The sequence below is a fragment of the Mercenaria mercenaria genome, unplaced genomic scaffold (assembly GCF_021730395.1).
Source record: "Mercenaria mercenaria strain notata unplaced genomic scaffold, MADL_Memer_1 contig_1691, whole genome shotgun sequence".
Taxonomy (NCBI): Eukaryota; Metazoa; Mollusca; class Bivalvia; order Venerida; family Veneridae; genus Mercenaria; species Mercenaria mercenaria.
Genome location: NW_026459689.1, coordinates 1 through 20,703, shown reverse-complemented (window position 1 = coordinate 20,703; position 20,703 = coordinate 1). Strand labels below are relative to the sequence as shown.

At 35.2% G+C, this 20,703-nt stretch overlaps 1 protein-coding gene across 1 annotated transcript; it reads left to right on the top strand.

Annotated features, from left to right (window-relative positions):
* Positions 1-450: 450 nt before the first annotated feature.
* LOC128551785 (uncharacterized) lies at positions 451-20,297 on the top strand (the record flags this gene model as incomplete). The annotated part of the gene is made up of 12 exons (XM_053532701.1): positions 451-472; positions 721-969; positions 6,423-6,561; positions 12,627-12,843; positions 14,024-14,170; positions 15,126-15,474; positions 15,675-15,978; positions 16,314-16,440; positions 16,759-16,989; positions 17,399-17,593; positions 17,822-18,099; positions 20,141-20,297. Coding segments are annotated over exons 1-12 (2,415 nt in total), but the record flags the coding sequence as incomplete, so codon positions are not given.
* Between the last annotated feature and the right edge of the window lie 406 nt (positions 20,298-20,703).

The window sequence follows — 20,703 nt, the reverse complement described above, 5'->3', positions numbered from 1 at the left end:
ATTCCAGTTCAAGGATTTAAAATTACTGAGATGCTTTTGATTATCTACCGTACACGTAAACGACCAGTACTGATTCTGACTAGAAAAGAGTACAAAGCGTAATGTCAATGCAATACAAAGGGCATATAAAGAACCAGACTACAAAGAGCTAGGCAGATTAACCGGGTATGCCCGTACCTAAACAGGTTTTTCTCAGTACACTCTAATCCCATTTCTTTCCTCTCTCTTCCCTCTCCCTGTCTCTCTCTTCTCTCTGTTCTTGGAACTTTCTCTCTGGACAGAACGTTCAGCGACTGTTCCAGTGTAGGATTAATATGGCACCCTGTATGTGCGAAGTACTTTTGAGCAATGTGTTTTGGCATGACTGTCGAAACACTACACGAAAATGCGACCTGACGCTCGACGCAAGATAAGACGGGTGAAATACTACACAACAACGCAACATCACTGATGCACGTCAAGTCACATTGCCGTGAGTCGTGTAGCGTGTTGTGCCGTATTGTTGCACGTCGTGCCTTGGGGTCGTGTCGAGCGTCGTGCCTCGGCCTTAATCACGACGAACGATACAAAACACAACATGATTTCGTAATGCAAGACCACTTGTTCGCAGGAAAGGTAAAGGTCAAATTTATAAGTTCTTAACTTTTCAATTCTAGTTTTTTTTATTCATAATATTATCTCAATGTAACATATAACACATATTGTGACTTTTTGTTTCAGCCACTTCAGATAAATTACCGACGATAAAAGATTTGTCTTTAAACCTACAGAATCCTTCCGGGCCTAAGGTTATAGTCGATAAGGCGCTTGGAAAAACATTTTGGACAAAAGATACTAGCTGGTCAAATATTTCACTGAAAGCATCTTCAAACTATAAACCTGAAATTGACAGTGCAAGAAAACCGAATTATATATCGCGTTATTTGATTGGAATAGCTGACATGCAGATAGTCATTACGTTAGAAAGGGGTGAGTTCCTTAACTATAATTTTGGAAACAAATTATTTTATTGTTCTACTACACGAAAACAGTGTTTCATAAATTTTCCTTTTAAAAATAAGCGTTGATGATATGATCCATATTAGAAAGTTCTATGTTAAGGATAAAATATTCATTGTCAACACAGCATATGCAGATTCTAACCGAACCGAAGCAAATCACTACTTGTACTTTTAATTCAGTGATATACCTTCGAAAAACTCGTGTCTGTTTGTCCCTTTCAATTTAAGTATAAAAATATTATGGCAGGTTTAAATACATAAGTATGTACAGAGATTTTACACTTGAAAAAAAAAAAGATCGAAGATAATGATATTTAAGATTTTCCAGCTTACTGTTGTTTTTGTCATACTGCAGAAGTCTGTGTAGTCAGTAATTTGAGAAGCGTACTATGTACTAACTTTCTAAATCTTAATTGATATAAAACTTAAACTATATATATTTGTTGCGTGTATCGTGTTCCCGTGGCAACGTAGATTTCTCTCATTTAAAACTCTTAACATTGCCCCCTATCGTACCCCAACCGTTTGAATAACAATGGCAACAGAAATGTTTCATTTTTCTTTTCAACCTAAGTACATGTAACATATATGTTACATTTTCATTTCAAATCAAAGCTTAAAATAGTTATAGCTTGCAGTACTTGTCGTCTGACTTTTAAACCGAAAAGCTTCACGTATGTGTGCAGTTATTATTCTTATGAAGCATTTCAAATACAATTAAAGCATGTTACACCTCAAAATGGTAGCAACGCATTTTGGTAGTCACTACCAAAATTCGGCCGAGTTTTGGTAGCGACAAAATGCATTGCAATGGTACATATATGATGTGTAAAGGATCATGGAATGGAAAGTGGGTCCTCCACCTAAATATTTTTGAATACATACAACATAAATATTAATGGTGAATGAGAGGAGATTTTAGCGACTTTCAAATTGTCTCCCTTATTGGATTATGTCTAAGATAATAAAATTGTAAATTTGTCCCATCATTTGGAATCCTCTGAGAATTTTATCGCTATTTGTCTATGAGATATCTGACTTCTGAGTTAAGCGATTTCTTGCATATTTGATAAATTTAATGTCATAATTTAACACTTATGTGTCTTTAGAATAGGTAGCTGAAGGCATTATTAAATCAATAGCCATAACTTAGCTTCATTTACATCATTTTGTTATAAATAACATAACAATAACAACAGAGTAATCCAAATGAAAGGGTCAACTTATTTTAAGAGAGTATGAAATGGAGATAACTGAGCAAAGTCTCCCATTCTATGCGTGTTTTAGGGGTCTTAGATAAAGATTTCTGGCAAAAGAACATTTGTTCTCTTTAGAGGTGAGGGGTTTCGAGATATCTTTGAAACACAACGTAAAAACATGGTAAACTTTGGGCGTGGGTATACGCGAATAGTTTTTCAAAAACTGATTTTCCGTCGTTAGGTTTAGATTTTTATTTTGGTGTTAATTGCTTGTGGTACTTTGGAGTTCGCCCCGGACAATGCATCGAAATGATGACTTCTGTGTGTTTAGACGGGTAAGAAATATATCATTTACTCAGAACTGAATCTCATGAATTTTAATCTCAAACAGTTTATACTTACTTATAGGCGTTTATGAAACCTGTCCCAGAGTCATGTGAACGCAAATAAAGCAATTGTGGTGAACAGTTGTGCCAAGTTAGAGTTGCATTTACCTCACTCACGTATGTTCCAGTTCGTCGCCTTATTCTTAAATTGTCCTATCTATTATTTTGTTGTTCCTGAGAAAATTAAGTTTAAAGATTCAGCTGATCATAACATTTTTTTTCCATGTGGCCTAAATTAAACGAAATTTTGAAAGCTGGCAAAGTTTGGTGATAAAATTGTTCTAATGGTCTTCACTTTGCAAATATTCTTAAAGTGCGTTTAAGGAGATAGAGCAAAATAAGGTTAAATAAAATATATGAATCAGGAGATAAAACACTTTTAGAGTAAAATCTTTCTGCTTGCATTGATATTTCAATATGGAAATTTCATTTTATTTCTTAAGACTGATCACGATGTGTGTCGTCAAGAGCCACAGTTGCTTTTACATTGTACAGCTACCTTGAGAAATTTTGTCCTGGTTTAAGGAATGACAGAAGGACCGACGGAAGGACAAAATGATTCCTATATAAACCCTAAGCATTATTTGTTAGTGGCATAATACATGTTACAGTAGCTAGTAGTTATACAACTCGGGTGGCCGAAAATTTATGGGCATTTTGATAAGTTTTACAACATCCGTGAGTGATGAATGCTTTAACTGAAACCGAAAAAACTTTTAAACATAAATATAATCAGTAAAACCGTTTACAGAGACCTTACATGTAAAAATGTGAATCGAATTACAAGTGTGAAAATATGATCAAAAAAGTAAAATGTGTAACAAATGTGAACAAACAATCTTAATGTTTAACACTTTGAAAACATGTCATCCTGTCAAAAACAATTAAAAACGGTTATAACACTGAGTGCACCACTAGTATTTTCTGAAACTTAAAGACAACTCCTGTAGCACAATGTTAATATAAGTACATGTACTAAAGCAGCTTAAATGTTTAAAGCATCTCGACTTGTGTAACGATTAACCTGTAATGATAATATGTCTTTCTGACAAAACGTGAAACAGTGGTAATGTTTTATTAAGTATATCTCTTGAAACTAAAAGACAATTTAATGCTAACACAATGCTATTTCCAAAAAAACAGTTCTTACAATCCTTGTCCAAGTATGGTGGTAAATTGTTTCATTTTGGGGTTTTTTTTTCCGACCAATCTGACACAATTGCTCAATGAATAACCGAACGTCTTTTGGCATGAAGCGTAGCATGTGTCTCTTGAGGTAAAGCGCTCACAACTCTCATAGCCTTAACGTTTGAGAAAATATGTCTTTGGCCGAGTATTTTGCTGCAGCTGATTTAAAGTCATAGATTTTCTCTTCACTGCAATATAGATTGAACTTGGAGGTACACATGTAGAAGCAACTTCCTTAACTTTCCAGAATGTCTCAAATCCTCGCTTAATGCCATCACTGTGAACGTTATTAGATTGTTTAGTTCAAAATTACTCCATAGACATGAATGCGCACTTCTTAAATCTCTAAATGTTTTGCAGCTTCTGTTCACTTTTGGCAGTAGATCTAGGACGATTAGGTCATTACGTCATGCAACACAAGAAGAAGACTTGATCTGAAACAAGAATAAGAAGAGTTTAAATTAACATCAATAGCAAAGACAAAAAAAAATTTACTTTTGCTGTTTTGGAAGCATTGTAACGCCACATAAAGCGCTCCGCAAATAAAGCGCAAGTGTGTGCATTATGCATACGCATATGGCTTTACGAGGAGAAAGGCATGGTCATACGTCTTAAAGAGCAAAAACAACCAACCTCAACCAAATTATGTCGGGTTGTTTAAAATTCGCTTTTGAATTAGTTTTGTAATCATTTTATATTACAATCAACCACAAGAGAAGATATGCATTCAGTCGTCTGTGACCATAATAGGCCGAGACAAGCCTGCACTAACTATGCAGGCCTAACTACACATGCCCTGCATGCTGGACCATTGATCTCAACACTTCAATTATGAAGATAGAATACCAGGACTGGGTAACATGGACAGGGTAGCCTGTTTCGTCACAGTTGGTCAGAACGATTCTGCTATTTTAATTCATTGTTTTATTGTGTGACTTCGAAAGATCACCTCTGTCAACATTATCACAATGCACTTTAGTTTAAACAATATTTTAATTTTTTTTGAAGCAACATACACATTACATGTACAACAAAGTTTTACATGTCAAATACATGGATTGGAAAACAAGCTGATAGCTTATGTAAATTCCTTTCCAATAAACACATTTACAACAATAAATGTACAAGGTTACGATCAGTATGCACTTTAAAAAAACAAAACAAACAATTAAAAAAAAATCATTCAACCATAAATCAAAATGAGCCAAAGTAAGAATGTAAGACATGTCTTTTTATCAAGGTTCTTAAGAAAAGGACAAGAAACATGCACTGCCAATACACTCTACCTCAAATTCATGTGTCCGAAATCTGTTATCCGAAAAACAAGCAAATATATGGTATCGCATTTAAAGAGGAATGTGACATTTTGCAACAAAGGTTTTAAGTCAGTAACTTGTAAAGTGGATTCTATCGAATTATACTTACATTTTGTTTCTGGAATGTATAAAAAGTATGAAAAAAGAACAATTCTGTAAGTTGATTGTAACATTTTCACAAAGATCCTTTGCCGGAAGTTCCGCAATGTTTCTGATGTCACGTGACCAGTATTGTTTTTTGATTAGTCCGCGTGTCTTTTTGCTCTTAAATAATCCTAACTTACGGACATACCGCAAAATAGAGGCAAAACATTGATAGAAAAAACGTGGACATAGAGCAAAGTACATACGCTCGAATTCCATCTGTATGATGTCAATACATAAAAGCAAAGGCTTTGTAAAAAGGAGATAGAACACTTTAAGAGTAAGGCGACGGTATACTCACAAATCAAATCGATAACAAGCATTAGTTCTTTGTGTGTGGGTGTAGGGTGGGGGCGTTGGCAGGCGCATTTTGCATTAAATCAGGGACAGATTAATATAATTATCAAAACAAGAATACAATCACGTTATCATGTCATACATTTGTAGCAAATTCTCAACATCTGCTTCTGGGTTCAAGTTCAAGAGTAATTAGGTAATTATCGTAATATTTTTACATCTAAACACAGTAAAGTGTATCCGGGAGATCTGCGTTATGCATGTTGCACTTGAAGTTCCGTAGAAAACACTGGTTAAAACTATCACAATGTTTTTATGTTCTATGAGCCACCGTTGAATCCGAAACTGGATGCGTCGTAGGCAAGGATAATAAGGACATGAGTTCATGGATTAAAAATTTACTTTTGCCAAAGTAGTTGCGATTTTAGGATTTAAAACCGATCTCTTATAACTCCTAAAAACCTATTCCAGCCACGATTTTAAACTAATAATAATAGTATACAATAACTCACAGTGACAAAAAGATCGAAACCCAATTTTCATCAAGTGCTCTTAAATAACAAAATGAAAGTTATCGCATCTTTTTTCTGGAATAATACTTTTAGGCACTAGATAAAGTCGATATCCCGGATGAGCCCCCAGTTTCTGTGACGTCAACGGGTAACAATTTCTTGTTACAGTAAATAAAAGAAACAGATTCCATCGTGTTGCCACGTGATAGAAAAGCTTTCGTTTGGATAAAACATATAGGTGTGAAACAAATCTGTTTTTTATCGCATTGCACGTACAAAGAAGTAATGAAGAACTGCTGAACGGGTCACGCAAGGTAGATGAAGATATGTTCGATGCGATATTCATTGTAACTGAAAATGTTATTTATTTCATATAAAGGTGCAGACAAGGGCGAATGGACAATTAGTGGCGAGTGTTCAAACTTCGATGAGAACTGCGACAAATCTGTCAATGAACCAATAAGAACTATACCACAGTGGAAGAAAGTATTCAACGGAAATTTTAACCACAACGATAGGTAAATTATGTCTGTAACACTTTTCAGATGCTTTCAGGTATTTGTAATTGTAAAACAATTCGTTTTGTATACATATTGTATCATATGCATACTTGATAATTCTCAAGACAATATCAGTTCAAATTGTTACCTTTAAAGAAGAATCCTATAGACCGATGATAGCATATATCAAATCATTATTTTAAACTTTGATACAGAACATCTATATAACAAGCTGTTTGTTGATAAGTTGTTGTTTAAAAATGACAAGTTTTTGTGATAAAACGAACCCTCTCTTCAAATACAACACTTTATGTAAACTAGTATGGAAATGCGGAAATAGGGCTTGACTCGTGGGACTGAGTGCGATGGGGTGGATGTGTTTTGTTATTTGCTGCTTCTTAGGTCAGGACAATGGTATTTGCAGTTCGAAATGGCAAAAATTACTTTTTGACATAACATGAACGCAGTTTCAGTGGTTTATTTTGTTTTTGACGATTGAGAGCTCATTTCATTGAATTGTCTGTCGATTAAGGAAATCACAATTATTTGCTTCATTCCTGCTTGTCTCGTAATTAAAAAAAATCATAAAAAGGTAAGATACATACTTTAATATACTTACTGATGACGAGGCATATATACATTATTTAACAGCAAGTGAAATAATGGAATTAAATTCTTAAACTTGTATCCAATTTAGAATTATGTTTTTGATGTTATGTTCATCCTGGAGGGTAACAATTATTTGTACTGCAAGGGCTATGTAGGTGATACTTTTTGTATTTTGCTAACTTTAATCGTTACCGCTTATAAATTGTACTGAATCGTACTGATTTGTAAACATTGCCTTATATTTTAATCCCTGTGTTTATTATTTACGAATTTTCAAACGATGACCCCAGTTGGTGGCCATTTACATTATTATCACAAGGTATTTGGTTTGACAAATTAATGTAAATGTATTGAAATGAGATACAATTTGTGACGTTACACTGTACCACATTTATTTTGGCGTTTAAGGTTAATCTCCATAGTCTTTATATAAATAACCTCGTTGTGCATTATAAGTCTAAAATGGCGATTTTGTACCTTATGTTAATGCAGTGGTACGAGCTTAATCGCATAGGAAAATGTGACAACATTGCTCTGGTTGGTTTCTAAAGCCTGTAATTCACTCCGGAAGAGGTACGTGTCAACAAAATGCAAGAAATTGCCGCAATGGCATTGTATGGTGAGTGATTTCTACGGTGTTCCCTGAGGACCAGCGCCTGCTCTCTGGGAACGCGAAGCGAGAAGAAACGACGACACGATTGCAAAGCGCGACAGTACATTAGGGAAGCGCGACAGTACGATGGTGAAAACACGACAGTGCGATTGCGAAGCGCGACAGGGCGATGGCAGAGCGCGACAGTACGATGGTGATAGTTTCGCCATCGTTCTTTTTCGCTTCACCATCGTAGTGTCGCGCTTCGCCATCGCACTGTTGCGCTTCACCATCGTAGTGTTACCATCGTACTGTCGCGTTTTGTCTTCGTACTGCCGCGCGTCACCATTGTATTGTCGCACTTCGCCATCGCACTGTCGCGCGTCACCATCCTACTGTCGCACCATCGTAATGTCACCATCGTGCTGTTGCGCTTCACCATCGTATTGTCGCGCGTCACCATCGTACTGGCATGTTTCCCAATCGCACTGTCGAGCTTCACTAACGTAGTGTCACCATCGTACTGTTGGGCTTCGCAATCGTACTGTCGCCCTTCTCCAACTTTTCTCTGTTTACTTAAGGGCCGACATTAATGTATAGAACTGTACAGTCAGACGGACGGACGAGTTTTTTTCTTTACTTACTAATAATCTTTTTAAACATAAATCTACATTTTATCCAATACGTTTCTTCAATTAAAACTGTAGAGTCAGTGGTAAGACGACAGGGATTGTCGGGCAAGCATAAACAAGCAACTGTATTCTAGACCTAATCCTAGCACTTTTCCATGAAATTAACCCAAAAGCTTTATAAGCAAATTTATACTGCAGTGAATTTTTATCATTTTTAGCTGTCAATTTATACTTATACCGTTTCGTGGCTTGAAATATATGAGTTGATTAAACAACCTTAATTACATGTAAATATATTAAAAAAATATTTTTCCACAGCCAAGTTAATTTTGAATACAATATTATTTTGTTTATAGATAAAACTTTGTTGGGTGATATTCGCTTTCATTATCCCTCAGGTAAACAATGTAATGTCTTTTTTTGAATAGTGTATTTCAAAAAATATTAAGGTATGATATTTCCTTTAATACTATTATAAAATTATATTCATTTGAGTTACACTCCGCAGAGGAATTTTCATTTGAATATCATCAGGTCTGGTGATTTTCATTTCAATAATACCTGTGCCGAAAAGCGTTTCAGTTATTTGAATTGACAATACTATACAATACACAGCTTAATTAATGTCGGCCTTAAGTAAACAGAGACAAGACAGTGAATGCGCGACAGTACGGTGTGACACTACGGTGATTAAGCGAGACAGTGCGATGGCGAAACGAGACAGTACGATGACGAAGCGCGACAGTACGATGGTGACATTACTATAATGGTGAAGCGCGACAGTGCGATGGCGAACCGCGACACTACGATAGTGAAGCGGGACATTACGATGGCGAAGCGTGACAGTACGACGGAAAGTCACAATCGTACTGTCGCACGTCGCCATCGTACTGTCGCGCTTCTCAATCATACTGTGCTACCTTCGCGCTTCGCGTTCACAAGAAGCAAGCACCGGCCCTAACGAAACGCCGTAGATTTCTGCCATTTCGTGTTGGCGTGCTGACGGGCGAAAACACAACACGAAAACTCGATAAAACCCAATTTATTTCCATAATCGACACCACTGCACTGTCAATTCGAAAAAATAATATTTTAAAATGTAATGTGTTCGTGTTTTCGTGTTGTCGTGTCGGCGAAATCACGAAAACACAACGTATTTTACTCGAAAACTCGACGTTAAGAGGGCGCCTACACGACAAATTCGTCTGTCGAATTTTCGTTTTGGTGTCTATGAATATGTCGTATTGGCGTCCTTCATTTGTCGTGCTGTCGAATTTTTGTGTTTTCGCCTCAATGACACAAAAAACACCAAAACTCGAAAACACGACAAATATCGAATTTGTCGAGTTTTCGTGTTTTTGTTTTGGCGTATTACGTTAGACATGCGCATAACAATTACTGAAATGAACACAACATAACTGCATGCAAAACTATACAAAAACATATGTTTAAGAATAAAAATGACTTATATTCTATGTATGTTTCGGCCTAATACCATTTTATTACATAAAAGTATCGAAAGACGAACGTCGAATATCAAACTGTTTACTTCTGGCCTTTTACACCTCACCAACATTTTATGTATTTTCTCATTATGTATCAAAGCAATTTCTTACTAGAATCATAGGAACATTTTTTTATAATGACCAAATCTGTTAAGTCTGTATTTTAACAATTTTACTTGTTCATTTTTTTTTATTTATTTTGATAACTCTGCTCAACATTACAGCAAAGATATTGTGAATACGAAAGTGTCGGGTTAGCTGTCAGCTAATATAGATATACACATATTGAGGATATCAACATTATCATACAATTGCAGGACAAATATTTGATATATTTGGTATTAATTGGGCCCCACGACAAAACAGAATTACAATCAATTTATTGTACTGTGTGTACTATGAAGAATGCTATGATAAGGCTCTACTCTGTCATGCGTTTAATAAAATAAAATCAAAATCCTTATTAACGAGGAAATTCAGCTGAATAAATTAACCTTCAATGAGGCGCACGCATTTACCTAATTGTTTGTTTTAATTGTACAGACTCGGGTCCAGGTCCGTGCCATCCGCCACCCCAACCCCCAAATGGCCGGCTGAGAAGTGACCTGTACTCATCAAAGTTTCACCCAGCTCACGACAGCACGAAATTCGACAAATACCTAAATTGTCGTGTTTTCGTGTCGACGGGGCGAAAACACGACAACACGAAAACTCGACAAATAATGTATTTGTGGTGTTTTCATGTGGAAGGGACTAAAACACAAAACCCGACAAATAAAGTAAATGCATTTGAATTGGTTGGATGGAATAGCAAAAAAAAATGCTTCTCAAACCCTTTGCCACTTGCTTCAGAATAACTCTACATTTTATAAGAGATTTCTGAAAAGAATTTGTCGTGCTTTTATGTTGTCGTGTCGGCGGGGTGAAAACACGACAGCACGAAAACTCGACAAATACCAAAGTTGTTGTGTTTTCGTGTAGGCGGGGCGAAACGATGACAACACGAAAACTGGACAATTAATTGTATTTATAGTGTTTTCGTGTTTTCATGTTGGTGGGGCGGAAACACGAAACTCAACAAATAAGGTATTTGTCGTGTTTTCATGTTGATGGGGCGAACACACGAAACTACGACATATAAAAGTTGCCAACACGACTTATCTGTACCTGTCAACATGAAAAAATGATAAATTTGACGGATAAAATGTCGGTGCCCTTTTGAAGTCGACTTTGCGCGTAAAATGTGTCGTGTTTTCGTATTTTGTCCTACCGGCACGACAACACGAAACCCCGAAAACTCGAAAAATTAGGTTTTTCTCGAGATTTTTGTGTTTTCGTGCTGTCGTGGTTTCTCCCCACCAACATACCAACACGAAATGGCAGAAATCAGCCACCATAGCGTTGTGTTGCAAAATATCAACGACACCCGAGAAGTACCTCAACAATCATCTATCTAATAGTGTCGCTCCATATGTCTACAATATAACAAGAATTTTTTTTACTTAAGGATGTACGAGCGTTTTCTTTTTCAGGATATCCGCTAATTTGAAAAATATTTCTTCGAATATTGCTTTCTACCAAAAATTTTGCCAAAAATTAATGCTAAATATTAATGACAATATGGCTTATGTTGTACCATTTAACCAAATAGATCAATTTTTTTGCGAAAAAAAAATCACCCTTATTTTGTGTCATTAAAGCTGCAAAATATTTTTGATATCTTTACGTCAGATTTTTTTGTTGATCTAAATACGTTTTTCCATTGAAAATACTGCAGATGGGGTAAAGTTATTCAAGCTCATAGAGTATGAAAAACATCATAACGTTAGACAAAATTCACTCCTACATCGTTAAGAACGGAAATGGTCGAAAATAATTACCAAGATTATCAACATTATTACATTTTAAAATATTAATTTTATGCATTGACAGTGCAGTGGTGTTGATTATGGAAATAAGTTCTTGCATTTGACACGTTTATATCTATATAAATTTCCATTACATACTGTTGAATATTTGCACTATACACAACTGAAATCATTTTATTACTATCACTTGCCTAGTAAATGACAGAATTCCCACGCATACACGTCTATCTTCCTAAATTGAAGCATCCATCGTTGAGACTTAGTTTCGCTGTAAGTGAGAAAGGGTAACGCGGTTTTAGTTTTTGATGAGGCGGTGAAACAGTAGTGTCATTTTTTTGTGTAAAATGATCGAATATGACAAGATATCATCATACAACTCGCTTATTCAGTACATTTTTATTTGTTAATCAGCTGTTGCGAAATGATGAGTGATGACAGTGTCGATGGTAGTTTGCAACACGGCATTGTTGAGACTTAACTTAAGTTGGAACGTATCTCATCTCTCCCGGAGTGGACTTGCTCGATATATAAAATACCATGTGAAGTTTGGAGAAGGTTTTCAAAAATAGTAATAATTGGGAAATATGTCACGATACGAGCGTAATCAGACAACGTGTGGTAGGCAAGTGGTTAGCTTATTCGGTAGACGCCTTGCCCTGTAAGCGTAGGGTAAGGGTTCAACCCCCGAACTGACAATACTTTTTTCTCACCTTCGGATATTAAGAGATACTATTCGCAGATATGAAAAATACTAAAGCCAAGTATTGTTTACAGTTGCTCATATGAAAGGTATGGTACTTTTCACACCATTTGGATAGAAAGTCATGAGGCAACTTAATCAAAATATTTGAGACAATGTTAAGTTATACCTTTTCAGAATCAAATTCAGAGTATCTGCTAAAAATGGGGGCAAGGTTTTCTACGAAGATAGAAGTGCTAATAAGCCCTATCCGGAAAGGCAGTATTTACTTAATGGAATAGCAACAGAGGAAGTTCTCTTCATTGGATTTGACGTGCTCCCACCTGTACATTGTTTTGAACAAAGCAACGATTGTACACAAGATGCATTAACAGCAACTGATTTTTTAACACAGGTTTATAATTTTTACTTTTTAAATATTTTCTCCAGTATTTGATTGTATGTATTATATGGAAATACATTAAAAAGGTCCTCTGTCGGTATTTCCAAACCCCGCTCCTCATGTCGGTCCATCCGTTAGTCAGTTCTTCAAAAAAAAGTTGGATCCTTTGAGTACAAAATTATTTCATAAAAATATTATACATGGATAGAGAGCATTTTAAAATTATGCATATTGCTTCATTTTGTTGCTATGAAAACTTAAAAATTTCAAGAGAATTTTATCATGAAATTCGGTAAATAGGAAGAAGACATTGTGAAGGAAACTTTGCCTAGTTGCGAGTTGAAACATAAGAAAACCATTCGTGTGTCGTTTCCATTTTTACTGTTATTGTGTACGCTCATTAATAGTAAAACTTTCTTGACCTCGTTGTTTACTTGACCTTCATAACATGTCAGGTCCGTGTCACAGTTGGAAGTCAAAGGTCAAAAGTTTGTTTTTTCCTGTCTAGTCTGTAACTCAACAATTCTTAAAGGGAGTTTGATATTACTTGGCACAAATATTCGCCACCATAAATCGATTTGTGATGTGCAAAAATCAGGTCCCTAGGCCTAGCTCAAAGGTCAAGTTCATGAATAAATTTGTTTGGAGTATTTCTTCTCCAAGCTTGGAGGAATTGTGATGTAACTTGGCACAAATGTTCACCACCATGATACACCCTGGTTTTTAGAATTGTTTGCCTTTGTTGTTACTATAAAATGGTAATAATGTTACTTGTTTTATTACTGGCTGTAGGGAAAAATCAAAACTACTTTTCTGTAGTACGACATGTATGTTATATCCAATATGTAGGTGCATTTTGACCTATTTTTACTTGGTAAAAAATTCCTTTTGCTATAGCAGTAGGGAAAATTATGTGCCTTCCAGTAAGGGACTTTGTATTGAATGGCAATACTTCATTCACTTCTATCTTCTAGTATTTGAGAAAAACAGTTAGCCTTCCCTCGAGCCAACACTTTAAACAAGATATTCAAGTGAATGATTCTTATATTGTAACATGTAAAAGATAAATCCAACAATGTAAATCGTTTTTGCTTTCCGCTTTGTAAATTGCTTACTTCAAAATAATTTGAACATTGGCCTTGTGTTAGTGTAGACTTTGTATTTCAGTTGATTTTGGATTTTCTTCTTTCAGCCGATGGTGACCGTACAATGGGATGGATGGACGGACAATGATTCTGGAATAGATAGATATGAATTTCTCATTTACTATTTAGTCGCGAAAACACCGGGAGCTCAACTTACCAATGGCGAATCTTTAGATCCCATCAGTTCAAATCAAGTTAGTGTACGTTCCAAATTTATTCAGGAAATCGTCACAAAGTGGTTCAAATTACTTTGCTTTTATAACCGCTTAAGTCTGAGATGTGATGCAATATCTACTCATGGGGTACAAATGCATAGTATATTAGCTGGCTCTTTGAATTTATTTTTGAACAAATGTATATCGATGTATTTATATAGCTCTTATGTAGCCAATTTCTTAAGCGCACTGATTTCGAATCACTTTCCCATTTCCACAGTGATTTCAAAACTCACCAGGGTAAAGAATTCATCCATGTCAGGAATCCATGCAACTTTCTTACGGAAGGTCGGTGGTTCTTCACATTCCCGTGTCTGCTCTGATGCACAAAGTGGCAGTTTGTGTGTTTCTGTAACCCATTATCGTGTCAGTGTTAAACGCCAACACCACAGATCCGTGAAGATTGTGAAAAATTATATGATTCTATCTAGGTGCCGACCCGTGTATGAAAGAATGAACAGATGGTTTGCCTTTAAATTTAAACAAACATAAAATACACAGTGAAAGTAGTTGTCGCTATCCTATAGCATCTGAGTCATTTGATTGTTTCATTTTATCTCTTTATTTTATTTCGTTGGGGAGTTCTTAAGCGTTTTGTATATTATGAAAAAATATAATCCTTCGGTTTGGAATTTATATAGTAAACCTATCGTGTATTTCTGAAAAGCATGAAGATCTCAAGAATATTTTCGCAACTGGTAAAACATAATATATTTTAAGAACATAAATATCAAGAGATATTTCAATATCAAATTTCATTTTAAGTTACAGCGGGGCGTATGAAAATACTGCATGTACCACAACAAAAGACACATACATGTAAATAAAAACAAAACTTTGTTATATCTTTGATATATGACTGTTATTAATTTTGCTGGGAGAATGGAACTGATGTGAAATAGTTGCGAGTTTTTTTTTTGTTTATTTTTTTCAGTCATCCATTACACTTGATCTTAAAGATCCGGGGCCTTATTCAATTGAGATAACTGTATTCGACCGTGCAGGAAATTACAAAACTGCTAGACGAATCGTTTTCTTTGATAATGCCTCCGTTGTTAACCTTAGTGGTGAAAAACCTAGAATTGTTCAAGCTCAAGAGAACGGTTGGATAAATAAATACAGCGACACTGTTGATGTTGTTTGGCCTGGAAGATTCCGAAATATCAGACATAGCAATGGAGAGTGGTTGAATGATGTTCATAAAAATGATCATGTTTCCAGAGACCTTGATGATCGCGAAGGAAGATCCAGTAGAACAGTGGAAAAGATTGATAACATTGAAGGTGATTTGGTCTGGTGTTTATTTTGCAAATTTAGCTAACACTGCTTTGCCGGTTTTATATTTCTACTTCTTGTATCAGATAATAGTATATGTAGCATTTGCCTTTGACATTTTATTTTCAGCTTTTGAATATAATATATGTACAATTTAATTGATCAAATTCATTCCATTTATTATATCGTTGCATTTGTCTTTTTTCAGGAATAATACGATTCGAAATAGCGGATATGGTTGAAGTGAACAACCATTCTAAATATACCAATTACACACAGGTCCCAGAGGAATATTTTCATCTTGAAAAAATGGTTTATAATGATGAAGATTTCATTGATGGCAAGAGGCTTACATACTTTATTCGCGGGGTTGATGCTGTTGGGCAATACGCTGAAGACAATGTAACTGTGATGATAGATCTCTCTCCTCCAAAGATACAGAACCTGTGGCTGACAAAGGGAGATTTGGTCAATATAAGTGTTCACAGTGTTTTGGAATTGAAAGAACTTACGTAATAATATATTTATTCTAAGTTTATATAAAGAACTTAAGTTTCTTGAATGTCACCCCGTTCTTGCGTTGTAACAATCCTGGTATTGCAGGATCATGTTGTCAAGATTTGTATGTTTCCGTTTTATCATATAATAGGAGGCACGAGGGGTGTATATTGTTCTTTACGTCTCTCGAATTAGCTGTTATTCTGTCAGATGGTTGCATTCTGTGTATTCTAAAAGTAGTGTAATTAAAGATTAGAAACATGGCTTGCTTGTAAAATGTGATTTCAGCAGATACAATATATACTGGGACACATGAGAGTCTCTACAACTGGACTTCTTTTGTTCACAGTATTGAATGGGAAGCATTTGACTACCACAGCGGTATACATGAAGTTTCGTGGAAGATATTTGATAATTTTACAAAGAATGTGGTTGTTCATGGACAGTCGCACGAACCGCCACAAGGCGAAACGAAGGTTTGATTTTTTTCAGTTTTCTTCAGTCAAATGTTCGTAAATCGAATAATAAGCTTAATATCTGCTGACTTTGTCGATCACTCTTACTTAACTTTCTACACGTCTTACATATCTACACAGCTTCGAATATATTAGCACGGTGTCCAATGGGTATAAAAAGACATAATTTGACAATTTGTATAGAACTTTGTAAATTTCAAGTCAAGTTTCATGAAAAAAAGAAAATATTTAATTAGCTACTTAAGAACGTATATGCAGATATTACTTAATGTAAAATATTGGAATGATGTGCAAGAAGGTGTTCTTTTTGTTTTATAGACATTAAATGAGTGTAAACGGAAGTATGGAAAATATCCTAGGGGACCAAACTGCTACTGTTCACCATATGATGGATGCTTTCATAAACATTACCAAATAAAACCTCCAGTTTCTAATGGCAGTAACGGTGGGTTAGAATTTGGAAAGGAAATAGGTGAACATGATTATGACTATTTTATAGAAGTAACTGTCAGGAACATCGCTGGACTGACGACCGTTCAACATAAAAAGGTAACAGAAAATGTTTTCTACATGAATGATAATCTACCTTTAAGTCGAGCTTATCCTTTTCTGTATTCTGTAGTATATGTGTTTGGACAAATAACATCAAAACTGTCACCTTTTCCATGTTGTGTTCCACCGTATGCAAATTTACAATACATACGATTTTACACATACTTGATGTATTGAAACCATTCTTTTATATTTTTTTCCTGTGCACCGAAATTATTTGAGTGAGTATTATTTATTTCTGAAATGCATGGTTTCAGCATTATGTCATTTGTTACTGTTTCTTTTCATATGCTCTGAATTGTAATACTAAAACGGCCGAAAATGGACCAACAAAATGCAAAATAATACTTATGTGATTTAAAATTACTGGAAATTAACATAAATCAGGCTTCCGTGGCTATTGTAGATTACGATTGACACATCACCGCCTCATGAAGGTATTGTCCATGACGGTATTTCTGGAGACCCAGAGGTGGACTTTCAACAGTTTCTTCAACTGGCAGGACACTGGGATGGATTTTTCGATAAAGAAAGCGGTGTGTGGTTCTATTCTTATGGATTCAGTGAAAGATGTTTGAATGAAAACGATTTACACTTAAAGGTATGTTTTGTTATATTAAAAACAAATTATGACATCGTCTGTTATTATGTTTTTTAGCTTACAGTATATTATAATTTACATACCTTAGTAGAATCATAATGTGTGTATTTAGCTCACACAGATTCTAACCAAACAAATAACGACTACTATAGTACAATAATTTAGATTAAGAATAAAAAATACTTACAAGTGGCTTAGCAGCTAAGTGAAAGCACCATTCAAATTCAGGTGAATTGGACATACGACAGTAGGGCAGAATTTACAGTAACAAAATCGGGTAAATATTACCTGACGGTAATGGCATATAACCACGCCCTCGGCAACAGCAAGCCTGTTTGTTCTGACGGTGTAACCATAGATGTAATGCCAGCAGTTGTATCTGAAGTTGTTGTTAAAGATGCAGTTACAGCTAGTGGACTCGTGAAAAGTGATGTTGATTGCACGGTTTACATCCTACATAGAAACAGAGAACTTGAAAAAGTCAGACTTCCTTCTAAAAGATGCAGGTTTGCTTATTTTATGTATATTTATACTTTGAATATCTACTGAACTATGGAAAGGATCGAATTGCTTTTAGTCGAACTTAATCTTAATTTTACATAGAAGTTCTACATTGATTAAGAATCGAAGACCATCCGATCTTGTCAGTTCATTAAATGCTCAATTATTGATTAACTATTAGCAGATAGATTTTCTTTCTTTGTGAGTAGTTAAGTAAGTTACTAGTACACTTTAATACGGTAGACAACAACCAATGTTTTAAGCTGTACATGTAAGTGTATGCCTTAAAACTCGATTTACTCAGTAAGGTTGTCGCCATAAAGTATTTTAAGTTCTGCATTGGAAAGAAGCATCTGAACTCAAAATTGTGTACATAAAAAGAAGCAACCGTAGTTAAGTAGGTGGGGTTAACAATTCCGAAATATTACACCTTGCTGCCTATTGCTGATGAAGGCCTGCAATTGCCACTTGCATCAGACCACAAAAGAACTGGCACTATACTTGTAATACCCTACTTTAAGGTGTACTATGAGAACCATGCCACCCAATGAGAATATATTCTAGCCCATTTCAATCGCTATTTCTAACCTAAAACGCGCAGTTCTGCAAATGCATATTGACAAATTGGTAATTTATCTTCGATCGTGGAGCAGTCACATTGTTTTTTTTTTCAAAGATCGCTACACGTATTTGATATTTCTGTCATCGTTACATAAGAAAAATCTTTCACTACCAAATAACGTCCAGTCCAGAAGACACAGCAATGTGCACATACAAGAAGAACGTGTACAAACAAATCAGAATGTGAGGTATTCACAGTTATTCAATTAATCACAAAAGGATATATGAAAGTCTTCTTAGAAATGATTCTGAATGTGAAAGCATACAGTACTATACCTTAACGAGAAACATGACTATAAATAGATTAAAATGGATCATAGGGAATTCAACATTTTTCTAACATGTTACAATCTAAATATTTCTAGACTTTGTACCAATTACAAATTAGCTCAGTGGTAAAGCATACTGTCCATCTTCAACAGATCTTTTGCATCGAAATTTAATTTTTATTTCACTTCTGCATAACAATTTAGATTCCTTCATGAGCTCTGTGACAAGCCGACAGAGAATTACCTAAAGCTGATATCATAATGGCAGATCAGAATAGTTTAGCGTTAAAGATCTGAAAATAAAACCCTTGTGAGGATTCGAACCCACGAAAAGATTTGTTTATATCCAATTGTTGTCTGCATTTTACCCAACTGTTGCCATATACTGAGTAGATATTTAAAATAAAAAAAAATATTTACTTGTCAAGTAATGTGCAAGCATTATGAGTTATTATTCATCAGTTATCATGAAATGGACTCGTCCTCGCGTTTCAGCGGGAATCACGTTATCATTGGGGATTAGTAGTATGTACATTTGTTTTGTTTATTGAAATTCAAAACAAAATAACACTTTCAATTGACATATACATTATTAAGCGAACACTTGTAGCTGCAACGACGTTTGGCGTATATTTCCGCGTCATCCAGTCAGAATATAGATGTCGTCTGGACCGGAAATGGACTAGGGAAGTTCGGTATAATAGTTTTTCTAATAAAATTGCCCAAAAATACGTGTCTCAGCGATAGGAAAAACATTTAGCATATGAGACTGATGCATGATGTAAGATAAGTTACCCACTTATCAATATGCATAGTACCCGCCTCCATAACTGCGCGTTTTAGATCCGAAATATGCGCTGGGTTAGGTATATTAAGTTCTCGTAGTATACCCAAGGGCAGTGTGTAGCATGCACACTAGTATTTCATTCTGGACTGGTGCCAGCTCTTACTTGCTTTTGCAATATCTATTTGTATAGAAAACTGCTATCCAATTCCTTGAACAGTATATACGGCATAAGTGATAGCTGGTCTTTCTCATCGTAATATCAGCACACCATGTCTTATAAATACATGATTTGCATAAATATATTTTTTAAAAACATGTATAAACAGCTAAATTTTTAGAGTGTACACTAGTGTTTTGATACTTTATCAGGAACCGAGCGACACCAGTGTCAGATTCCATGATAGAACTTTACCCTCATAAACGGCGTTCTAACAGAACAATGAGTTTTGTCATTTTAAATGACAACTGTAATGATCTACATGGAGTCCATTCAGACTTGATTTCGTACATAACGTCCGGTTCGAAGGTATACCTACAGTATTTTTTTTCTTACATGAAATACGGTTATTCAAGTATTTATACTTAAAACTATAAAATCGTTAAAACGATGGAAAGTCATTTAAAACCACAACATATTTGTTAATGCTGTGCTTGCAAAGATAAAAACTTAGAAGTAAAAAGTTTTTCAGTTGAAAGCTCTTGATAGCATTGCTGTCAAATATACTTTCAAATTGATATCTGGAGACAAAAATAATGATTTCACATTTCTACATGTGAACCATTATCTGAAGCAGACAAGTTCACGTGTACACATTATTAAAAAATCTCACAAAAAATCACTGAATGAAAAGAAATTGTTTGCCCTACACCTTATCTTTGTGTGCAGAATAATATTTTGAAACTAATTTGTATCAATTGCAAATTCAGTAATC